General features: G+C 42.4%; 3 protein-coding genes across 6 annotated transcripts; 2 read left to right on the plus strand and 1 right to left on the minus strand.

The window, feature by feature from the left end:
- Positions 1 to 365: 365 nt before the first annotated feature.
- On the minus strand, positions 366 to 8,485 carry LOC138623404 (transmembrane channel-like protein 6). The gene is made up of 20 exons (XM_069702919.1): positions 8,342 to 8,485; positions 7,774 to 7,904; positions 7,412 to 7,540; positions 7,161 to 7,310; positions 6,897 to 7,050; positions 6,659 to 6,746; positions 6,304 to 6,561; positions 6,014 to 6,219; positions 5,784 to 5,928; positions 4,962 to 5,105; positions 4,282 to 4,436; positions 3,680 to 3,770; positions 3,353 to 3,450; positions 3,172 to 3,267; positions 3,017 to 3,092; positions 2,790 to 2,923; positions 1,772 to 1,948; positions 1,398 to 1,476; positions 607 to 682; positions 366 to 449 (listed from the first exon to the last, which is right to left on the minus strand). Exons 1-20 carry the CDS (start codon positions 8,395 to 8,397, stop codon positions 439 to 441), a joined length of 2,454 nt encoding a protein of 817 aa, XP_069559020.1. The 5' UTR covers positions 8,398 to 8,485; the 3' UTR covers positions 366 to 438.
- Positions 8,486 to 10,023: 1,538 nt separating this feature from the next.
- On the plus strand, positions 10,024 to 13,867 carry syngr2a (synaptogyrin 2a). Its single transcript, XM_069702917.1, has 6 exons — positions 10,024 to 10,233; positions 11,342 to 11,441; positions 11,805 to 11,815; positions 12,063 to 12,189; positions 12,342 to 12,475; positions 12,560 to 13,867. Exons 1-6 carry the CDS (start codon positions 10,135 to 10,137, stop codon positions 12,758 to 12,760), a joined length of 672 nt encoding a protein of 223 aa, XP_069559018.1. The 5' UTR covers positions 10,024 to 10,134; the 3' UTR covers positions 12,761 to 13,867.
- Positions 13,868 to 15,513: 1,646 nt separating this feature from the next.
- cant1a (calcium activated nucleotidase 1a) lies at positions 15,514 to 22,488 on the plus strand. 4 transcript variants are annotated; one of them, XM_069702863.1, is made up of 4 exons: positions 15,514 to 15,588; positions 20,493 to 21,161; positions 21,251 to 21,454; positions 21,542 to 22,488. In XM_069702863.1, exons 2-4 carry the CDS (start codon positions 20,516 to 20,518, stop codon positions 21,910 to 21,912), a joined length of 1,221 nt encoding a protein of 406 aa, XP_069558964.1. In that variant the 5' UTR covers positions 15,514 to 15,588; positions 20,493 to 20,515; the 3' UTR covers positions 21,913 to 22,488. The 4 variants fall into 4 exon arrangements, with proteins under 4 accessions (XP_069558964.1, XP_069558962.1, XP_069558963.1 ...); XM_069702861.1 differs by lacking the exon at positions 15,514 to 15,588 and adding an exon at positions 17,413 to 17,622; XM_069702862.1 differs by lacking the exon at positions 15,514 to 15,588 and adding an exon at positions 19,446 to 19,828.
- The last annotated feature ends 469 nt before the right edge of the window (positions 22,489 to 22,957 follow it).

Below are 22,957 nucleotides of genomic sequence, written 5' to 3' on the forward strand. Positions count from 1 at the left end.
CCTCATTCTAATTACACAGGAGATATGTACAAACACATTTATTTTGTCTTTTAAAACAATACATTCAAGATCATTGTCCATAAACTTTAACAGAATTACAAAATTAACCACAAATATGTAAGTTATATATATATATGTATATATATATATATATATATTCAATAGGTGCTCTACCAAATAAATATGAATGACCCTAAATAGTGATAAGACAGATTTAGTTTTTAGTTTGAGGAATCGTCAAATATCACTGAATATATTTGAAATGATCAAACCTCATGGTTACATAATGTTAACTTTTTGTTCTCTTTGTAGCTTTTAGGCGACATCCCTGATGATGTTGGCAGCAATTTCCACATTTATAGGATAATATCAAAGCTAGCACACTTGTCACCAGTAAGATATTATCTTGCCAACGCTACGCTCTGTTGTCAATGTTGTTCAGTCACAGACTGGGGGAAAAAAAAGAAAAGAAAAAGCTTTGTTTGTATTAAAGATAGTCCCCAAACAAATGCATTCCTCGTTGAGAAATGTGGTCATTTAAGACAATAATCAAACTCGATGCAACCACAGCAGAGATTATTTGGAGAATATTTGGAGGATACCCACCGTGAGGAGAAACCGGATTGTTCTGTTCACAAATCACTTGCAATTTAGTGACAAGGAACTTTTTATCCTTACCCTCCTGTATACAAGATAAAAAAAAGAAAAAAAGACACGATACACATACAGGTTAATAACATACTCTACACGAGTCCTGTATTTTTACCCATACCTGCAGCATGGGTCTGGGTCACGGTCTGTTGCTCTGTTGGGTCAAGACTGAATATCTGAAGAACTATTTGAGGGAATTTGGTAAAACTTTTGTACAGATATTTATAATGTGCATAACTAATTTGCACATCCCCTGTTAGTTGCCACCGTGATGTGGAAATTTGGGGTTCTTTTTGGTGATATGTATGGACAAATACTGGATGAATTTCCATGAAATTTGATATAGATATTCAAGAACGTCCCAATTTGGACATGCTTTGATTTCTCCTCTGATGCCACCAGAAAGCCAAAGTTTTCACTTATCCAGTTAAAAAAAAATCTTTTACTAAATTTGATTCAGTCATTCCCACTCTCCTCAGGAGGCATTCGAATGACTATGTTGATGCCCTAATTGTTCCTGTCTCACCATAATTAAGGTCAACACATCAAACTGTGCTTCTAAAACGAATTATTACATTCCCATAGCATCCGCAGTGCATTGTGTTTAGTGACATAGTGAACATTACACTCGCTAAACATCAGCATCACAGCGTCGTTATTGTGAGTATGTTAGCATTAACCTTCAGTGAAGACTCACCGAGCTTCTCACACGGCTACAGACTCAAGAAAAAAAAGATGACGCTTACATTTTCAATTTGCTTTTCTAACAGACTGATGATGCCCCTTTGGCCATCGACAACTTGAGAATGAAAGTATATCACCAATCTGAAAAAGAAAGAAACGGTCAAAATTCAAATTTAAAAGGGCGTAAATAGTACAGTTACACAAAGTCACAACTGTGAAATGCCTCAAGAAAAAAAAAGACACTTTTTAAACCACATTACAGACACAATTTTAGACACGATGACTTGTGCTCACGCTATACTCGTGTTCAGTTCTCACAGACAACAGGGCCAGAATCAATAAACAATACATTGATGAAAAATGTATATCAGACAGAAACAAAAAATTATAGCGGAAACTCGACAGTTAGGCAAACATCGTGCTCATCACGACTCACAGCAGGACTCCTGAGGCGAGGAATAAGAACAGCGGGTTCTCGACCAGAGAGTTGTAGGCCCATCTGAGCCCCGACAGGATGGGGTGAGCGTTCTGCTGCTCCTTAGCCCACAGCTGCCCCGACTCAAACATTGAGGTAAGATTCCTGAAAGGGCCGCATCCCGACGAGGGTTTAATCCTGTGCATGACAGACATTTTGAGGATACTGTACAAATACTTACAGTCTGTACTGTAGCACCTTTTCAGTTCTTTGAGCTCTAACGTCACCTTTGGATTTAAAAAAAAAAAAAAACTGGTTTGGGTTTTTAGTCATTCTTGCCATACTTTCTCACTTCCTCACAGCCCGTCTTCACTCAGCCCCAAGCTCCTTCATTTCTTCTGAGGACAAACCTTTAAATGAATTGTTTGACATCTGGAGAAATATTTATTTCTTCCCAAGTCTGACTTTAAAAAAAAAATGATAATACAGTTGAGGAGTGTATTGTTTAGTACGTCTTTTTATATACTGCCACCCAGTGAGCATATTTCCTCAAATGTCAAACGTCTACTTCAAAATTGGTCACAGGACTAAAGTCATTTCAGCAACCTGGCGCTGCCTTGCAGGAAAAGATACTGTATTTGGTGATGATTGCTGTTCAGCTGTGTTAACAAGTTATATTAACACCGGATCAGTTTATGTAGAACCAGCCCATATGGCACAGAGGAGAAAGACATATCTGGCTTTGTTTACACAGATGACTTGTGTAAAGGAAAAAAGGGGGTTTATGTCATTTGATTTAGGGCAATAAAATTAAAAAAAAAAAAAAAAAGATACCCCCCCTTCTTTCAGTGTAATGGTATCAAGTGAACAGTATAGAACTTGTTGTCATTTTCAATTTGTATTTGACAGACTGTCATCAAGTGTCAAATATTTGTTTTTAGAAAGCTGTGTGTGAGGTTGTGGAATGCGCGCATGCCTTTCTGTGTACGAACTGCGCGGAAGCATCACAGTCAAGGAGAGGGGACACTGTTTCACTCACATCCAAATCGCGTAAGAGACGGACACGGCGGCACCGAGAAATGAGGGGACGCACAAAAGAGTGATGAACAGCGTTGACATTTGAGTGGCTCTCCAGGGCTTTCTGGGAGCCTGAAAATTCAGCATCAGACTGTTCTGGGAAGGAAACCAGAGAAAGAATGTTAAGCTCGCTCTGCAGCCCAGACACACACCGTATGACGGTGACCGAACACCGCGTGCTGCACTAACCTTTTTCATGTAGAACAGCACAAACAGTTTTATGATTTGGACTGCAGGAAGCAGTGGAGCAAACAGCAACCCGAGCCTGGAAAGAACAGAGGACACGGTTCATTCACTTTTCTGTTTAAATAAGCGATTGTTTTCAAAGATGTGATTTTAATTACCAAGTAAGAGTTTGTCCGTATATGAGCTCCAGCACATTACGAGCAATGTCAAACACTGGCTTCCTGTTCCTTTTCAGCTTTTTCTTGGAAAAGAAGCTAGAGGGAAGATGCCAGGATGTAACTTCGACTGCGACTAGTTTAACAGTAAGTTACTTGAGCATTAAGTAAAGCACCAACTTGCCTCCATAGAAACTCTCCCAAAAAAGTGTTAAGCACTGTAAAGATGAAGTCCATCAGGAGCAGCCAATAAAGTTCTTGTCCCACAAAACTCTCCCAACACTGCAGACAGGAAGACACAAACGGTAAAGAAAAATCTGCAAAAAGTGAATTTAAGCTCGTTCGTTATCTAAAGCCGGTTTAGATAACATCATTAGTGATTATGAAGTCACAGTCTGACATCACTATATGTGTCCGAACCCTCCTCTGGCATTGCATAACTCGGTGTTGTGCCAAAATTAGGATGAATTCAACTAATTATGAGAGGTTTAGTAACACGTTTGTTTGTAACCTGTAAACCACGACTTTCTGGTTCGACAGCAATTCTCCCGAGCCAGCGGTAACAGAGCATTCCAACAACGCTGATCTTCAACAACAGATTCCTGAGAAAAAAACAACCAACAAAACAGAACAAAAAAAAAACTTAAAAGGGAAGGGATGTGGAGTACAGAAGTACGTAATATTGTATAAACAATATTACACTAAAATTGAATTCATTAAATCCCATTTTTTAATTGTTGATTGGGTGCCCCATTTATTTATATATATATATATATATATAGTTTTTTAGATAGTTGTTATCTACTTTCTATTTACTACAGTATGTCTGTAGTTGCGTATGTCCACTTGTGTGTTCCGGAAATTATGAAAAGTCAACAAATCGGTGTAAAAGGGAAAACATACTGAAACTAATATTTGAATTGAACATTCACACTCGTGCAAAAACAGCTCACTGGATGTTCTCACTATTTGCGGTGCTAAGTTTAATTCTAAATTGTATTGCCGTATGCTTTGCCCGGTTTGGCTTTGTTTAGAGTGGTTCCACGTGAATGGTCTGAAGAGGATTAGTGCGGCATGGCTGATTGTGAATTGATTTGTTTGTTTTTTTCTGACCTGAAGATGGAAACATAGACACGAGCACCAGGCGAGTCATGATTCTCTATCCAGGCACAGAAATTGAAGAAGCCAGGGAGTAACAGATTAATGCCCGACACCACTGCAAACAGGAGCAGCCTCTTGTCTTTGAAAACATCCGACTCAATCGTGGCCTGCGAGAGAATGGACAAAGATCACGGTGAGGGCTGCAGACCAACATGTCATGATGAGGATGATGAGGATGAGGAGGAGGAGGAGGATGGAGACCATGGGGGAGAAAGTCCAGTTTTCTTTACCTCAGCAGTTTAACTTTAATAACCATTTCATTGCCGTGCATCTGTTGCTAGACTCTCGTGCTGTGTCGCCAGCTTTAATTTGTACAACAGGAAACCATAAATGTGTGAAAACAAAACTCTAGTTCAAAGTGTTTATAACAGAAAAAGTTGGTGCCGCCATGTTAGACACACTCTTCTTCCGATGTCTAACTTCTCACACTCTCTCAACGGCAGATGTGTGAAGCACGTGGCAGGAAAGAAAAAGGAGAAGTAAATATGCTGCGGTGGCGGAGAGCTTCTTTCTTTTTTCTTTTTTTTTAAATCTCTTTTTGGTAGTCTTGAGAAAACTTGACTCCGGCTCGAAGGGGTGCTCGTATCTGCATGTAATCTTATCACGTCTGGTTGCACATGGCGATCGCTGACCTCCGACAGGAAGTGGACTCCCGCGGCGCTCACAGCGATGCAGGCCAGACACGTGGCCCACGCTATCACGTGGATCATGAAGCGGCGGAGTCGCTGCACGCAGCTCTTCCTGTCCCTGCCGCCGACCATCTCGGACAGCTGCTCCTGTTGGAAAAGCGTGACGTTCAGCCGGAATCATTTCATCAACATCCGTCAATGTGTCGAAAAATCTCATTGGCCGTGGTCACGTTGCACATTTGAACTACCGCGCCTTGAAATGTGCATCGCTCAATCCTATATTTTTCCACTCGTATTCCTTTTTATGTGTTTTATCTTGTTCCTTATGCATTTTATTTGTTTTATCTCATTTCTTTTCTATATTTTGAATTGTTCCTTTGTATCTGTTTTTAACGTGAAACACTGTACGTAATTATTTTGCTGAGAAGCACATTGAGCTGCATTTCTTGTATGAACGGGGCTGTACAAATAAAGTTTATTATTATATTCAGAGCAGATAACAGGTATGCGCATGTTGAGGAGCGTGCAACAAGAGTAACACGAGGTGCGAAGTTGTAGGATCTAAAGCTTCCTGCTCGGAAATTAACTGCGCAGCAACTATTGCGACAAAGTGGCCAAGCATGTGACAGGGAACTTAATCTGTCGACTATCTGATGCTGACAACCGTCAAAAAAGATTATCTTGTGATTTGAATCGCATTTGAAACGGTATGCTGCACCAGTTTGTCCTGTTTTAAACGTTCTGTGTACTCATCATGTTTTTGTATTGACATCAAAATGCGTTTCACTCCAGAGAATCACCCTGAAAATTCAAATGACCGCGTACTTTGAGCTGAGTGCTGATTTTCTCAGACTGAAGCCTGACGGACGTCTTCTTGCTCACTTTGAAGTCCCAGGAGCAGAACACGTTTAACCCCCGATTCCCGTTTGACTTGAGGACATGAAAACTTTTCCCGAAGGACTTCGACGTGCTGTAAAAGAACAGTAAAAATCATAAAACACGCGCTGTGAATAACATCAACACACAAGCAAGTGACAAGTCACGTATTGTCCCACCTGTACACCAGGATGATGCCGATGATGAAGAAGGCGGTGGCGATGGTAAACAAGTAGGCTGCAGGTATGCTGTACGGCATCACCTGGGGCCCGCTAATGTTGCAGACTGGCGGAGTGGAATTGAAGTTCACGTCAGCAGCCACGCAAGTTTTGATGCTGTCGTTGGAGTAGTAGCCGTAAAACATCAGGCTCTGGGACAGATAACCCTGCCAGAGACATTGAGGAGGTTTCTGGTTCAAAAACGTATGTTTCCATACAAACTGCTGGGATGTAATGTCCAGCCATCTCACCATGCCCGTGAGAAGCTCCAGGTCGGTGACACCGTCGAGACGAGAGTCGACAAGAGGAGGGTGGATGGCTTGAGGTAAGATCAGAAACAGGCCGTTAATGATGAAGAGGAGGAGGTTAAAGAAGAGGAGGGTTCGGAGAAAAAGGAAGAAGGAGAGCACTCCGGTCCCATAACGTCCGCTCAGTCTCTTTAACGGTGAATGCCACAGCTGGAGGGAAATGAAGACATGGAGGCAGTGAAACACCCAGTGGCGCCAAATCTGAGGAGGGGGGGAGGAAACACGAGCGTGTGACTGACACAAACACACACACAAAAAAAAGTTGATATCTTATGTCACAAACTGTCATGTCACTCACCCTCGAAATGCTCTCGCTTAGACGACTGCAGCATGGAATATTCCTGCTGATGAGTGAACTTTGAGCCACGACACTGAAAGCAAGTTGCCTAGTAAAAGACGGGCAAAGAAGAGCCAGTGGAAAAGATGATGAGAGCTCACGTCGCCAGCTGAGTTGCGTCAAACATGGTTACTGATCATGATTTGTGTTTCAGGAGCTTTATTTCTCAGACATTTCATGTTTTCACTGTCACGTGTACCTGATTTCCTTCTTCGCTGCCAGGCTGAGCGCCAGGGCTCGCAGCCTGCGCATGCCGTCGCTCACCGAGAGGCCTCGGAGGTCGGACACCAGCTGCTCCCTGTGGTCTTCAGTCAACCCGACGTTAGAGCCATTCAAATTATCCTCCGCGCCTGCTGACACCGAAAGAGACGAACTGTCATTGTAGTTTAGGGGTCAAAAGGTCAAAGACTTTGCAGTTGTCAAAACGTGTGGGGCAGTTTATGGCTCAGCATCTTCTGTTCACCCTCATCACTGATTTCCTCCACGTCTTCTCGGATGAAGCCGCCTTGGATCGATCTGGAAAGGTGGGGAGAATCGTGGGACGAGGTCCGGTGCCGGTGGAGCTGAGATGAGCGTCTGGCTCGTCGAGAAATGCTCGCGGCACTGTTGAACCCTGTGCCAACAAGGGACATTTTTGTAAACACAAATTCAATTTTCCACGTTTGAATGAGCATCGTCAATCAGTGAAACAGTTGAGAAAGATTTGAATCTCACCAGCAGTGCGACTGGGCATTGAGGAGAGCACATTCAGCCCAGCAGCTGACCATCTGTGCATCTGCGTGGAGTCGATCCGCCCTTTGTCATATTGCTTCTCTCTCGTGTGGCTCCTGGGCGACCGGCCGTCTAAAAGGAACATCATAGTGAAAAGTCAGAAAACACCAACCATTATTGTCTCAGTGTCACTAGCTTAAGTCCATCACATATGGGCCGTTATTTATTTCCACTAGCACGTTTACACGGGAGGGATGTTTAAAAGTCTCAATCTACAGATATTACCAGTGAAACGAGCGTTGAAAAATGTAATCAGCTACTTTTTTTAAATTATTTTTTGTTTTTTTATTCTACTATAACTGCACCTGTGCGTTCCCTAAACACTTCCATCTCTAGGGCTTCAGGGTGCCTCTGAGTGCTGGCTGCTGCTGCTGCTGCTGGCTCTGCGATGAGCCGAAAGGAGCAGTCTTGACCCGATTCACCTTCTCCCAGGTTCCTGGAAGAGAAGAAAGGAAGCCAATTTAAGTCCCCATGGCTTTAGCACAAGCACCCAAGACATGGTGTATCTTAAATGTGTCTTTTTCCTTGATGAAATACCACATGGTGTTGTTTTTTTTTTTATCTTACTGAACAGCTGTACTTCCCCACAACAAAAATAACTCTGATACTGTAAATGGCTTCCTGTTTTGAATATGAAGGAGTAAGTGGCCTCACCGCGCTGTCTGTAGGGGCAAGACTTTCAGTGTTCAAAATAATACCGTGCGAATTAAAGTTAGAGTAGAAAACCATTTTATGACTGGCACTATAGGGTAAAATAATCTTGATCTGCCAGTGATGATTCATGGTATCAGCTTCATAATGTTTAGTGCTTCTGAAGACAAAATAAAAACAAATGATGAAACAGCAAACAGAAAGAGATAAAAGAGAACTCACTCATAGTCGGCTTCCATTTCACAGAGGTTGACACTGAAGCTCACACTGTGCGCCATGGTCCTTGATCATCACCGTTTACTGCCAAGACACAGCTCGTAGGGTTGGTCTTCATCAGCCACACAGTGAAGTGCAGAGCAGTGTGTTATATCTAAAGATAACCCTGTCAAAGTCTACTGCCCCGCAATGTAAAACCACAGCTAAAAAAAAAAAAAAACCCAGACAAGATGTTGCTTTGCTTCCTGTGAAATCCTCTGAGCACATCCTCGGCTCAGCCTGCATCACACAGCTGCTGGGACACCAGCCACTTCCTCACTAATGAACTCTGACACAATGACAGAAATGACAAAAAGCACAATGACAATAAATATAAAAAATAACAATGTGTCCAATAATATTATTTTGAAAGGTTTCACTGCAGGTGGTAGTATTTTTCTGTGTCTGTCTTAAAGCTAGTTGGAGTAGACTGGAAAAACACAAGACACATAAACACAACATATTATTACAAACCGAAAGAAGACATGAAAACACAGAGTATACATAATCATAAATAGGATTATTACTGTAGTGTAGTGTGTTTGATGCATTTGGGATGGTTTCACTTGAGGTGACAGCATTGTATTGTCTTACAGTCATGAGTGCGCACTGCCATCTCGTGGTGAAGGTGAGGAACAACAACTAAATATTAACTCCAACTCGTCAGACATGGAACTTATTTTGATAAATATTCAAAATAATGATCAAATTTAAGTTAACAAAGACGCATTTAGGAACAAAATATGATTATTATTATTTTTGTAATCATAGCACATGTCTCAAGTCGAACAATAAAGCGATTTATACTGATTATTATTATTATTATTATTATTATCATTGTCTGTGTTTTTATTGGGGAATTCACTGATAGCCTATACAGTTCAGTAGGCTTACTACTCTGGTGGTGAAAGTAGCACATTTACTTAAGCACTGTAACTGAGAAGGATTTATAGGTAGCCTAGTTGAGTATTTCCATTTCATGTTATTTGTTATAAAACTCTGGATAAAGTAGTTCAAACTAGCTCCACCTGCAGCAGCTACAACAATACCATGCTGCTTACACACTGATGTCTCTGTAATAATAACCTAAATATGTCAAATAGTAACAGATAAGTCAGAGAGACCAAACCAGAACTGTTACTTTAAATACATTTTTTTGCTTTAAATACCTATGTGGTTTTACCGAGGGGAGATTCTTTTATTTTTTTTAATTTTTTTTTATTTTATGCAGGACTTTCCCGTGTAAGGGAGCATTTTATACACGGCCGGATTGGTACTTCTACTTCTGCAAAGGATCTGAGTACTTCTTCCGCCGCTACTGCTGTTAAGCGTCCTTTCACTGTTGTTTTTAAGTCAAGTGTGGTGCGTTGGATGTTGTCATGTTTGTCACCGTGAGCTCACCAAAAAGGCGTATTCCTAACAAACGTGTTGGCTAAACGGCGCCACAGTCGTCATCTCAGCCCCGTTATTAACTAACATGAACTTCTGCACCGCGGTAAACAGGCCCCACGTTTACGCGCTTACTACCGCGTACCACAGCTTTACCCTCCCCTCCCTCCACCGTAGTCTCCGTTTCCGAGGGAGTCCGTGAACGCACCAGAGGTTTAGGGGCGGTCCCGGAAAAGTTTTCAGGAAATAGTTTTGACAAAACGAAACCGTGACGGGAAGGAGTCCTCGGCGCGTCTTGAATCTCTCCTGACGGGCATCTCGTGTGCGTTTCGGGGGTTTAAAAAAAAAAAAAAACACAAAAAAAAAACCAAATGCAGGGCAGCGCTTACGGGGCCTCTCTGGCCGGCGGGACCTTTGACTTTCTGAGCTTTGTAAAACAGCCTCAGACTATTTTGCGCTGCCTGAGCTGGGTGAGTGACTCCACGGAAAACGTTAGCACGACTGGCTAAAGCCAGCTGTCACATCCAACCGAGTTGACGTTAACAAGATGCGCGCTCGCCAGTAAAAACGGATGCGACTGTGTTGCATGATCTGCTGGTCCGGTTGAAACCTTTAAATAAAGTGTAAAACTTTAAAAAAAAATTAAAAAAAAAAAAAAGTACTACTGGTTGATGTTTAGCTAACGGTAGCTAGCGCGTCCGGGCGCAACCAACTGCCACCTGATGTCGGTCGATCTGCCAGGTGTTGATGTTTGTGTGTCTGTTTTTGTGTTTTAAAACGGGATGGTGGTGGGACAGTTAAAACTTCCAGATAATGTACTCCCTTCTTCTTTTTTTTTTTTTTTTTTTGGAGGGGTTTAAAGTGTGTTTTTTGTTTTTTTTAAAGATCGGGGATTGAAACTTTCCTCAGCGTCGTCACGTGATTCACTTTGTTTACACGGTCGTCACACTTTACTTTAAACTTTAAACTTTAACAAGGAAGTAGTTACACAAAAACAAAAGGCAGCTCCATTACAACAGCCTTTCTTTTTTTTTTTTTTTTTTTTTTTTTTAAAGTTGTGATTTAAAATAAATATCGTGTTGTTGTTGTTTTTTTTTAGAGAGTTTGAAGACAGAATACGTTTTCCGAGTTTGCTCCAGTAAACAACAACAACAACTATTTGAATTATCAAAATGAGTATTAAACTCTCTTGTCAGCTTATTGGTTGTTGTTTTTTAGGTTTTTTTTTAGCTCGGCTCAAATGCGAAAAGTAGATCGGGGATCAGGATGACTTGCAGAAGACGTTTCTCTTTTCTGCATCGACAGTTTCAAACAGATCAGTAACTTAGTGCTCAGCTCTTCTTGTCTGGACCGGCTCGACAGATGTTTTACGATAACTTTAGAGTACTTTTTTTTTTTTTAATGGTGAGAGAGCTTCCTTGTGATGTGAATCATGTGATAAAGAGTCATGCAGCCCCAGAGCTGAGTGACTTTAAACCATGCAGCTTTCACCACCTACCCCTGCCATTAACTCTGTGTGTGTCCCCCCCCCCCCCCCTCCCACCACCGCCACCACCACCACCGCCTCTTCTTTTGCAGTTATTTTCCATCGTGGTCTTTGCGACCATCACGTCAGAAGGCTACGTCAACAAAGTGAAGGAGCAGGACGGCAAGTGCATGTTCAACGAAAACTGTGTGTGTGTGTGTGTGTGTGTGTGTGTGTGTGTGTGTGTGTGTGTGTGTGTGTGTGTGTGTGTGTGTGTGTGTGTGTGTGTGTGTGTGTGTGTGTGTGTGTGTGTGTGTGTGTGTGTGTGTGTGTGTGTGTGTGTGTGTGTGTGTGTGTGTGTGTGTGTGTGTGTGTGTGTGTGTGTGTGTGTGTGTGTGTGTGTGTGTGTGTGTGTGTGTGTGTGTGTGTGTGTGTGTGTGTGTGTGTGTGTGTGTGTGTGTGTGTGTGTGTGTGTGTGTGTGTGTGTGTGTGTGTGTGTGTGTGTGTGTGTGTGTGTGTGTGTGTGTGTGTGTGTGTGTGTGTGTGTGTGTGTGTGTGTGTGTGTGTGTGACCAAGCCTGCAACTACGTGTGTGTGTGTGTGTGTGTGTGTGTGTGTGTGTGTGTGTGTGTGTGTGTGTGTGTGTGTGTGTGTGTGTGTGTGTGTGTGTGTGTGTGTGTGTGTGTGTGTGTGTGTGTGTGTGTGTGTGTGTGTGTGTGTGTGTGTGTGTGTGTGTGTGTGTGTGTGTGTGTGTGTGTGTGTGTGTGTGTGTGTGTGTGTGTGTGTGTGTGTGTGTGTGTGTGTGTGTGTGTGGGGGGGGGGGGGGGGGGGGGGGGGCGTGGGAATTGGAGTCCTGGCCTTCTTGGCCTGTGTTGTCTTCTTCATACTGGACGGCTACTTTCCTCAAATCAGCAATGCCAAAGAGAGGAAGTACATCGTCACAGCTGATCTGGTCTTCTCAGGTGAGAGCTTTTCATAGCGCAGTACATAATAGAGAACAGGAATTGCGCCCCAAAAAACAAAACAGGAAGTGCCCCCTCGATGACGTTACAGCTGTCGTCACGTTTCATCTTAACCCTGACTATTCATTTCTCTGCTTTCAAACGCGGGACAGGGGCCTGGACCTTCCTGTGGTTCGTCTGCTTCTGTTTCCTGGCCAACCAGTGGTCCAAAACCAACTCCACCGCCCTCATGACCGACGCCGCCCAGGCTGTCGTGGTCTTCTCCTTCTTCTCGATCGTCACCTGGGTGAGCCCCCCGGACCACTAAACACCCGCTTCAAAACGGGTTGTATTAAAAGATCCGCTTGGTAATTCGAGCTCCTCTCCACAGGCTCTTTTGACCTTCTTCGCGTTCCGAAGATATCGCCTCGGTGTGAGTGACTTTGACCAGGAGTACAGAGACCCGACCAACGACCACGCCGGCCCATACCCGGCCGGCCCGCACGTCAGCAGCGGCCCCACGGGCTACCAGCAGTCTCCTTTCTCCCACAACCAGGAGACCCCGGGGGAGTACCAGCCTCCAGCTTACTGAAGGACTGACATTCTTTTTTTTTTTCTCTTTTTTTTTCTTTTTTTTAATAAAGATGTGTGCCAATGGTTTCATTCACAACTCGGAACCGTTCTCGTGCACTCCCGCTTTCTTTCTGAAAAACGCATGTTTTTGGGTGCGCCGATGTGTTTTTAGTTTGATGCATCTTTGTATGTTGTTTGGTGGATGTTTGCCGTGTTGTTCAAAGTTCCGCACAGTAGGTAAAAATCGTAATTTCTTTGTTCGAAGATGATTGTTTTGACAAAAGAGGGGAAAACGATGCCAATGTTATCCACGTACCAAAACTAGTTGTTTATCCGGTGCCTCTTTCTTTCAATTTAGAGCGCAATTTACAAACTGTTAATGTAATTAACAAACACTTAGGATTCATTTTTCTGTGAGGAATCTGTTTCGCATTTAAAATACAGACAATTTAAATGTTAAATGAACATGTCGGTTTAATTCATGCAGGCATCTTTTCATTTTGCGGTGGTTGAAAAGTGCAATTTATCTATACAGTTCAGGACATATTGTTGTTTGACCACACAAGAAAAAGACAATATTATTTAATCGGTTGGTGCATTCAAAATAGTAATTCTATAACTACTGTAATGTCATATTATTTGCCTCTTAAATGAATTAACCACTGGAAAAGGGCTTTTATGCACTGAGAAACGCAGTTGATTTCCTTCTGTCAGTTTAATGTTTTGAAGCCACTTCAGTTAGAATTTAGTTTTTACAGCCGTTCTGTCTTTTCGGTAGCCAAACCTCAAAATCAGATTTGAATGTGCCTTTTTTTAGTTCTGTTATACAGTTGTTGTAATATCCAGTTCTGCCACAATTGGAGGAATTCTGTGATATTGGGGTAACTTGATCATATTTATTACCCGTCTGTTAAAGGGTACTGACAATCAAGTTAATGCTTGGTTTTTTTTCTACACTGCTTCCCCCCCACCACCACCCTCCTCTTGCTGTGACTTTTTCCTGCATTGTATTTGTACATTTTCACTGTTTCACTCAAAAGATTTGCGATAATTCATTATCAAAGTGCCTTCTGCAATGTTCTGTATCACACGGGGTTTGCCAAATAAAAGATTTTCTGGTTTTGAACCTCTGGGTCTGGCCATAAATTATATCCTCTTTAAAACAAAAAGGCGGAGTCTCTGCAGTTCCTGTGTGTGCTCCCTTGGCAAATATTTGAGAAGTAATTGTACTGTGGAGGAACTCGTGAACTGTGGAGACGGCAGGATTGGAGTCAAACTAGAAAACCAGAAACAAAAAAAGACTGGAAATTTGAATAATGCCTTGATTTGAAATCAAATATTCTAGGATTTCTTTGATTAGATTAGATTTAGACTATATTAGTCCCGCAGTGGGGAAATGTAGTTTGTCACAGCAGCATAGAAACACACAAAAAAAGGTGTACACAATGTGAAAAAAATACATATACGTATACGATAGATAAAAAATAATTATTTTAGAAAAAAAATAAGAGCAACGAATAAATACACACACAGAGACTACATACGCAACAAAATAAATATATAAATACAGCTTGGGATGAATGGAAACTGCTGAATGACATTGAAGACTACTTTTCATAGACAGCCCTAAAAGTGGACAGTCAGTTTCACTATTGGCAGATGCAGTTGAGTGGATGATACCACAAAGTACCAATACAACAATGGAAAACAAAACAAAAACTCTCCATTGCAAGTAGAAGTTCTGTATTTGAATATTACTTGAGTAGATGTACTGTCAGCAAAATGTACTTAAAGTAGCAAAAGTAAAATTACTCTGTGCAAAATAGTCCCGTTTTGAGTGTTATATTTACCATTTATAAATTTTTGAAATATTACTTGAGGTACATGTGAGCAGCATTTTAATGTTGTCACAGTAGAGCTAATTTCAACACCTGACACTGTTGAATAGTCTAATCTGTGTATATATGGCAACTGATCACAGATTTTGAGTATAAAACATTGATCTGAAAAGTAACTGGCACATCAAGCTGTCAAATAAATGTAGTGGGAAAGAAAGGAGATACAATATTTCCCTCTGACATGTCATGAAGTGTTTAATTGCATGCATTGTATCTGTTCTTATGCATCTCATTTCTTTTCTATATTTTTTAAAATGTAAATGTGAAACGCTGTATGCAATTTTCTTGCTGCAAAGCTTGCTTTGAGCTGTATTTCTTGTATGAAAGGTGCTATACAAATAAAGTGTATTGTTATTATTATTAAGTAGCCTCAAACATAAAGTACAACTACCTCTAAATTGTACTTCAGTACAGTAGTGGTTTGCAGGTGAAGTGGTTACATGGGAATAATTCATATCAGACAAATACAAACACTTACAGTAAGTACAAAATGTTTTCCTCGAGGAGATTTAAAACGAGACAAACCTTATTAGACATAATTTTGTATTTGTTTGAAAGATCTTCCTTTGATTCAAACGCACATTTCCACCTCAAATTTCTCAAACTCTATTAGTGACTTTTTACTTGACTGGAAAATATCTCACAGTTCCACGTCGGAACAATATTGGTCTGTATTTTAATTGGTGGGCTCATTTTTAGTAAAACACAACAGAAAGAGGCAGATTTAGATCCCGCGTCGTCCTGCGTCGACACCGCGGTTGCCATATTTCCGACAGCCTCTGAAGGCATCGTGAAGTGACACTCCCTGCGCGCAAGCACCGCGTCATCAGCGCACACACAGGAAGTAATGATCGGCTGTCCGGACAACGCCGAAGAAGGAAGCGGTGCAACAATGACATCGGAGCTACAACCGCCGGCGGACTGAGAGCTGAGGATCGAACATCCGGCGGTGAGTACGAGGCGAAAGCGGGAGGCTGCAGGATCAGAGACGTTTCGGGTGGCTTCTGAGCGCAGCCATTTGTCATGGCATCTGTGTGTTAACCTCTGCGCGTCTGGCACGACCACGCACACACGCAAGAGGGGATGTGTGTGTGTGTGTGTGTGTGTGTGTGTGTGTGTGTGTGTGTGTGTGTGTGTGTGTGTGTGTGTGTGTGTGTGTGTGTGTGTGTGTGTGTGTGTGTGAAGGCATCTTAAATGGTCCTCAACCAAAACAAATCGACCAAATAATGGATCAAACTAACAGTGTACTTTGCTGAGTTTGGGGGCTCCCGAGGTTCAGTGGTTTAGCTCTTGAAAGGCCTGCAGATCACAAAGTGGGAATGTCACACGGCCACCTGGGGCCTCTGAGATGGCCCCATTGATATGCAAATCAATAAGAAATAACCTACACTGTCACGACTGTGGATCAACCTATCTTTTCATTGGACAAAAGCCGCATGAATTCAGGTCCACGGGGTGGTGCACATCTGTTCAGGGGTCCTCGACCTTGCAGACGATTTTAAAAATCCGCCTCAAAAGCACTTAGTGAACTATTTATGGGCCTCACACCCTCGCTCTTCCCTTTGAAGGCCACCTCCCCGGATGGTGTCATTTTACGTGGCACCAGGAACTAACAGCTTTATATTTGTTTCATCTCAAGCAGCTCCACCTGAAGTTTTCCTTGGTAGTTTGGAGTCCATGCGGAGTTACACAACTGTCGGGGAGAAAGTGCATCGGTCATGAAAAGAAATGCCCTCGGTCGGAGCCACAGATATGACAACATTTTGCAAATAGGTGTTGCTCCATCAGAAATGAAGGCACAGTTTTCTATCAGTGTATTTAAATTTGGATTACGATATCGGAATTAATATACACAGATGTTAGGGCTGTGTATTGGCAGCCTGTATCGTGGTAATTGAATATGTTGTGATACTACAAGCAAGGTGATAAACTGTGATTTTTGTTTTATTAAACCTTATTTTTTGGGGGGAAAACTGTCATAGTAATAAAGAACACAGCACCATATGTATCAAATCTGACTAAAGAAATGTTTATTTTATTATTATTATTATTTTTGTACAATCAGAACAGTGGGATCTGCAATTTGCATTCATCTCAGTTTCTGTAACATCCAACCCCACAGCACCACTTTTTGTGCAGACCGAGGACTTCTTCGTATGTAAACCATTATTTTAAAGTTGTTACGGCATCACAAAACATATTATCACGATATTTAAGTGACATGATAAACCTGAGAGGCCAGATGAGAACATTTTATAGATCAAATAACTAGACAAGAACATAGTTGTTGTTTTGGGGGTTTTTTTTGGAGGGGGGCAAGAATCCTGGAAATCAAATACCGCTGCAAAGCTGTCCGAGCACAATGATTCGCTCACCACGAAGTGATGCGGCCGCAGATATTTAAGCTACCTCAGTTAACACCGGTATCGCACATTTTCTGACCGAGTAGCTATTTCTAATGTCTCATGGATGTGTAGTTATGTCATCTTATCACCCAATCCTGCAGTCTTGTACAGAACCCTGCACCTCCTCTGTTGCTGTATTCAAGGCTGATCTCCGGCCTCAGTCTACTCACAGGTCACGTCATAGGAATGCCTTCCGTTACGTAGCTTTGATGTTATCGTAGAGGCCGAAGGTTTGCACGCAACTTCTAAAGAGGCCTGCAGGAATTTCAAGTTTTCACCTTTATGCCCGGCAGCGCCATTGCGGGGGGGGGGGGGGAGAGAGAGAGAAATAAATGTTTCACTAATCACAGGTACCTGGCCATTCATAGGTTACAACGATGAGGATAGCTTAATGAACTCTGCTGGGTTTGCCCCTTTGGACTGGATCATAATCCTCCCAAGTGTAGGTAAAGAGCATAGTTGCACTGCAGAGAATCAGTAAGCAGGAGGAGAGTTTTGAGCTTAGGGCCGACTGCGGTGGTCGAGTGAAGTACGTTTGATGACACAGACTCAGCGTTCTGGCAGGAGGAGACGAAGGGGTGAGCCTATCCTTTTTTCCCCCCCCTTTGTTTTGTTTTCTTCAGTGAAAGTGATGTGGGTAATCCTTAAAAATGAGGTTTTGTTTTTTTCAGGGGAAACTAATCGGCCACTTGTTTGCGTAATTGAGAGAAAAAGTAGGATAAAGTCTGGCCTCAGAGTGCCAGACCTGATGTTGCTGCTATAATGGACTGCTGTTTGGCTCGGGGCCCTTCCTTATGAAAGAGTCTTTCAGCTCCTGCTCTCCTCTCAGAAAAAGGCACACATGTTTAGGGTGTGAAGCTCCTGAATACAGGCTCAGAGGTCGCTGGAATTTGGTTGAGAGTTGATCGCACTCGCGCAGGTTTAACGCTGCCGAGCCTGGCGGTGACAGTTTCACAACACGCAGTTCCTCGGTGGTGTTTGGGCTCTGTTGTGATTGTTGATTCAGCTGAAAGGTCACATTAGTTTATTGGGTGTTTATAGCAAATGTATTATTGGAGTTTTCCCAAGGTTGCGCATAATGTTTGACAACCTTTTCTGTCTGCAACTTGCCACATTCTGTGTCACGAGCCTGTAAATTGAAAAGTTACTTGTTTAACTGGACCGAGGGGACAACTAATGATGACTTTTATTACTGATTAAAAGTCAGATTTGGTTCTTTATTGATCCCATTATGATATCAGAAAATAGTTACACATGGTCGGCTCTGCAGATTTACTTTTTTTTTTTTTTTTTTTTTTTTAATGCTGCAGCATAGTGTTTGACAGACTTACAGCTCCCTCTTGACATAGGATGTCAGTTTCACTGGTACCAATGTCATTTTAAATAACATTAACTTTGGCTATATCTATTGTTTAAGACATTTTTTTTGGTCCTTATACTTCAAATTATGCTCTAAAACTCTGATGGCATCCTCTTTATTTTCCCTTTGTACAAAGAAGTTGGTAAAAAAAAAGCTTTCATGTTTTGTTTTTCTCAATACAGATTGCTTATGTTTTCAACAATGAAATCACTGTTCCTTTTTTCTTTTATGTATTCATTGATCTTTTGCTTTGTGTCGGATCAAAGGTTGTGACCCTTTTTGTCTTCGTGTTGCTCATCATTCTGTCCTGTCCTGTTCTGTTTTCCATTTGTTTAATGAGAGTTTGTTTGGACCCTCTTGAAATCGAGATGATATACATCACAAGGATTTTATCCAGATGCATAATGAATTTGAATTAAAATCGTGAAATATGTTCCTAATAATTTCTTCTAATCCAAAGGGCCAATTTTAGGTGTCTTTTTTTTTATTTTTTATCCAAAACCTCACACATTTATTATATTGTAAAGCGAAGCAAAACTCTGTTAATTTGCATACTTAAGATGATTGAAACATCAAATGTTTGATATTTCTGTTTGAAAATGCTTCAAAATAGTTCAGAATATAAATGAAAACATGGAGGAAGTGTCCGTTTTCATATTAGATAGGCCTCCGATAGATTATTCTGTTGATTATTTGTATTTATAATGATAACTGATTCAAGGTTTTAGTAATTTTGTGGATTTGAATGCTTCTCTTTGACAGACATTACAGTTCAATGTAATATTTTGGGACTCTAAGAGAAAACAAGACATGTCAACATGTTACTTTGGACTGCGGAATTGTAACAGAAATTGATAACAGAGACACAGCAGTAGATTGATAATGGAAATAATTGTTAGTGACAGCTGTACTTTAAATGTCTGGTTTTGTTTTGAACAGTAGCCACAACATCCAGACACTTATCAAGAAATATAAAGTCAAGTAAAGTTTGGCATTTTTGCTTAACAATGATTTTATTATCAAATATATTGGTGGCTAGTTTCATGTAGATATCATTTCAGCACTGGTTAATATTTAAGAAATCTTTGTTGGACAGTGTTTCACAGTCGTAGGCTCTACGTCAGCCGGCTGGTTGTGTATTTCCTGATTTACCTGTTCATATCCGCCGTCCCTTCCTTGTCGCACAGTGAGCTCCTCCCTGCCTCCACGTTGACAACGTCAATTGGCAGCCACCTGGTATTCACTCAGAATGAAGCCGGGCTTCTTCCTGCTTTATGTAGTCATGCTTAACTAATACATTCACCGGTGTGAGCTCTTACTAGAATTTAAAAAGAAGTTTTTAAAAATAAAGCCTCAATTGAGTGATCTGCCTGCCATTGGGACTAAAGCTTTTACTCGGAGAGAGGAGAGTCTACTTATGGAAAGTATGTAAGTTGTAGTTTTTCACATTTTAATAGCACTGATGCTGTCATGTAGCTGGGTTCAGAAAAATGTTTAAAAAAAACTTAATTGTGAAATTTGTGTTTAGTTAGATTTTCTTTATACCACAGTCACACAGAATTATCATCGTGGAAAACAGATATTCTGCCTAAAGCTTGTGCTCAGCTTTCATTTAAGAGGTGGCCCGTTGATTTAGTTTTGGTATTTGCTGTTAAGGCGTAACAGTTTAACAGGCCTTATGTGTTTAGCTGGACTTACTAAGGCGTGTTCCTTTAAAAAAAACAAAAAAACATTATAACCAGAATAATGATACCGGAGAATAAAATTGACCTCCTTAGACCTGTAATGGGACACTAAAGTTTCAGTGTGTAAGTTTTAGGCGGATTTATGGGTGTAAATAACATGTCATATTTCAAAGTGTGTTTTCGTTGGCGTGTCATCACCCGAAACTAAGAACCGTGTTCTCGTTACCTTAAAATTAACCCCGTCTTACACGCTCGGCAGGTCAGGATGACGCAGTTGCCACCTCACCATTGGATTCCACTTAATCCTACACGTTGTCCCTTTACGTGCAAGTTATTTTTTATGTACGAACACGGTCTGTCTGAAACACTGCTCACCACCATGTCTCTCCCTGTTTCTCTGCAGGTGCCCCCAGGCCTCCGTCCTCCATGCCTGCTCCCCCAGGCTTCACTCGACTGGAGCAGAATGAGCCTATGAACGCACTGCGTATCTCTGTCGGCGGGCTCCCCATGTTGACTTCCATGGCCAACACCACCGACCCTCGTTTCCGCCTTAAATGGAGGCCCATCGTGGCGGTGGCCGCCTCCCTCGCCTTGGTCCTGCTGCTCTTCATGCACTTCAGCTCGGGCTGGCACTACCGCACCCACGGCTCGCACAGCTGGAGGGCCAGCCGCAGCGACGGCCGTCAGTCCGACTCCCACTACAACGACACCTACCCTCTCAGCCCGCCGGAGCGCACGCCGCAGGGCACCCGCTACCGCATCGGGGTCATCGCCGACCTGGACCAGAGCTCTCTCGGTGACAAGAAGCTGACGTGGTTCAGCTACATGCGGCGGGGTTACCTGCTGGTGTCCCAGAGCGGAGACAGTGTGGCGCTTGAATGGGATGTGGACAGGGTGGTGCTGGAAAGCCACCTGTCGGAGAAAGGGAGGGGGATGGAGCTGTCGGAGCTGGTGGTGTTCAACGGGAAGCTCTACAGCGTGGATGACAGAACGGGGGTGGTCTACCACATAGACGGAGACAAGGCCGTGCCCTGGGTTATCTTGCCTGACGGCGACGGCAGTGTTGCCAAAGGTTGGTGCTACCCTGCTATAAGTGTGTAAAGGAGTGCTTTCACATCATCTGTACTTCGACTTAAGTGCTTACGGGATTTCTCCTGACAGGGTTCAAAGCTGAGTGGCTGGCTGTGAAGGACGAGCACCTGTACGTCGGTGGTCTGGGGAAGGAGTGGACCACCACTGAGGGCGAGTTCGTCAACAACAACCCGGAGTGGGTGAAGGTAGTAGGCTTCAGAGGGGACGTGCAACATGAGAACTGGGTTCCCAGGTACAGGTCTATGAAGTCTGCCGCAGGGATAGAGCCGCCAGGTGAGGATGCAGATCTAGCCTCGCTTTACGACCGCTTCCACTTCTTTCTCTATGCTTCTTCACCGTGTTCCTCTGAATCTCCACCAGGTTATTTCATCCACGAGTCAGCAGCGTGGAGCGACACGCTGCAGCACTGGTTTTTCCTCCCTCGGCGCTCAAGCAAGGAGCGCTACGAGGAGACGGCGGACGAGCGTCGCGGCACGAACCTCGTGCTCAGCTGCTCGCCAGACTTCAAAGACATCAAAGTAAGTCGAGTGGGTCCGCTCGACCCCACTCACGGCTTCTCCTCTTTCAAGTTTGTCCCCAACACAGATGATCAAATCATTCTGGCTCTCAAGTCAGAGGAGGACGCCGGAAAGATCGCTACATACATCATGGCCTTCACACTCGATGGACGCATCCTTTTACCTGAAACCAAGATTGGGGATGTGAAATACGAGGGCTTGGAGTTCATATAAAGGGCCCGGGGACGGACAGACTCGCTCTGCAGGCCACTGCACCGTGGTTCTAGTTTATTTACAATCCAGGCACTGTTGAACTTACTGCACTGGCTTCTTCCTCGTTGAGTCTATAAAACACATAGCTCCCAACACTTCGTCCATCACCTCCATTACAAGTAGAAGAACTACGACTATGAATACGGTCCTGTCTGGGGCTCTGAGAAAGTGCATGTCAAATAAAACAATGCCAACACGTCTCGTGGTGGATTCCTCCTTCCCAGGCCAAATGTGGTCTTCAACAGTACTGCAGCCTTTCTTATGATGAATGTACAAAAGACTGATTTATCATACTGTGATTTTTTTTTTTTTCCTCCCTAAAAGATACATTATCATGCACATACTGTACACTCTCAGAAGGTCAGAGGTTTTTCCCTCTTTGCTCCAAGTTAAACTGCATCTTTATATTTAGTGGGATAACAGGGGCCTGTTTTTAATCTTCGTAAAACTCAATATTATTTGAAGGATTATATTGTGTGTAATGTTTTTGTATTTTTTTTTAGAGGGGGGGACTAAATAAAATCCTGATTCTTTTTTTTCTTGAGTCTTGTCATTTAATTATCCTGCGGATCCCTCTACTAAAGTTCAACATTACACTTTTGACTGGACCAAAAGCAGTTGTGCAACATCCAGATTTTTCCGCTTTAATGTGCAAGTGGAAGGGCTTGAAAAGGATTGAGTTTGAAAAAGGACTTTTGTCCTCTTTTGAGGACAACACTGCTTATTGACCAGAAATGTGGCTCCATTGTATGTAAAGATTTAAGACTTCAATGCATACATTTTGTCAGTTTTAATTTGAATAGATATTGCATTCTGGTACTGGCAAAAGCCGTAGTGGTTTTATATTATGATTTATATGCAAAAAGACCACAAGCAAAACTACCGCTCTACTTTTTTAATCGCAACCGTTCAAGGCACAAATGTGCAATGTGAAGAAAAGTAGACGGAATATATTTCTCGTATTGCTTCTGTTTCAGAGTCACACACTGGAAATTGGAAGTGCTCA

This window comes from Brachyistius frenatus, unplaced genomic scaffold (genome assembly GCF_029030835.1).
Source record: "Brachyistius frenatus isolate BFR_SWC_R1_liver_20210118 unplaced genomic scaffold, ASM2903083v1 Contig_43, whole genome shotgun sequence".
Classification (NCBI taxonomy): domain Eukaryota; kingdom Metazoa; phylum Chordata; class Actinopteri; family Embiotocidae; genus Brachyistius; species Brachyistius frenatus.

Bases quoted from the DNA above. Each gene is read 5' to 3' on its own strand.
- LOC138623404 (XM_069702919.1), bottom strand. From the start codon at position 8,397: ATGGCGCACAGTGTGAGCTTCAGTGTCAACCTCTGTGAAATGGAAGCC. The intron at 7,051-7,160 runs GTGAACAGAAGA...TTTCGGTGTCAG, and splicing joins GGAGGAAATCAGTGATGAGG to CAGGCGCGGAGGATAATTTG. The intron at 6,562-6,658 runs GTGAGTGACATG...CCCCCTCCTCAG, and splicing joins TAAGCGAGAGCATTTCGAGG to ATTTGGCGCCACTGGGTGTT.
- syngr2a (XM_069702917.1), top strand. From the start codon at position 10,135: ATGCAGGGCAGCGCTTACGGGGCCTCTCTGGCCGGCGGGACCTTTGAC. The intron at 12,190-12,341 runs GTGAGAGCTTTT...AACGCGGGACAG, and splicing joins AGCTGATCTGGTCTTCTCAG to GGGCCTGGACCTTCCTGTGG. The intron at 12,476-12,559 runs GTGAGCCCCCCG...TCCTCTCCACAG, and splicing joins TCTTCTCGATCGTCACCTGG to GCTCTTTTGACCTTCTTCGC.
- cant1a (XM_069702861.1), top strand. From the start codon at position 17,583: ATGACACAGACTCAGCGTTCTGGCAGGAGGAGACGAAGGG. The intron at 17,623-20,492 runs GTGAGCCTATCC...GTTTCTCTGCAG, and splicing joins TGGCAGGAGGAGACGAAGGG to GTGCCCCCAGGCCTCCGTCC. The intron at 21,455-21,541 runs GTGAGGATGCAG...AATCTCCACCAG, and splicing joins CGCAGGGATAGAGCCGCCAG to GTTATTTCATCCACGAGTCA.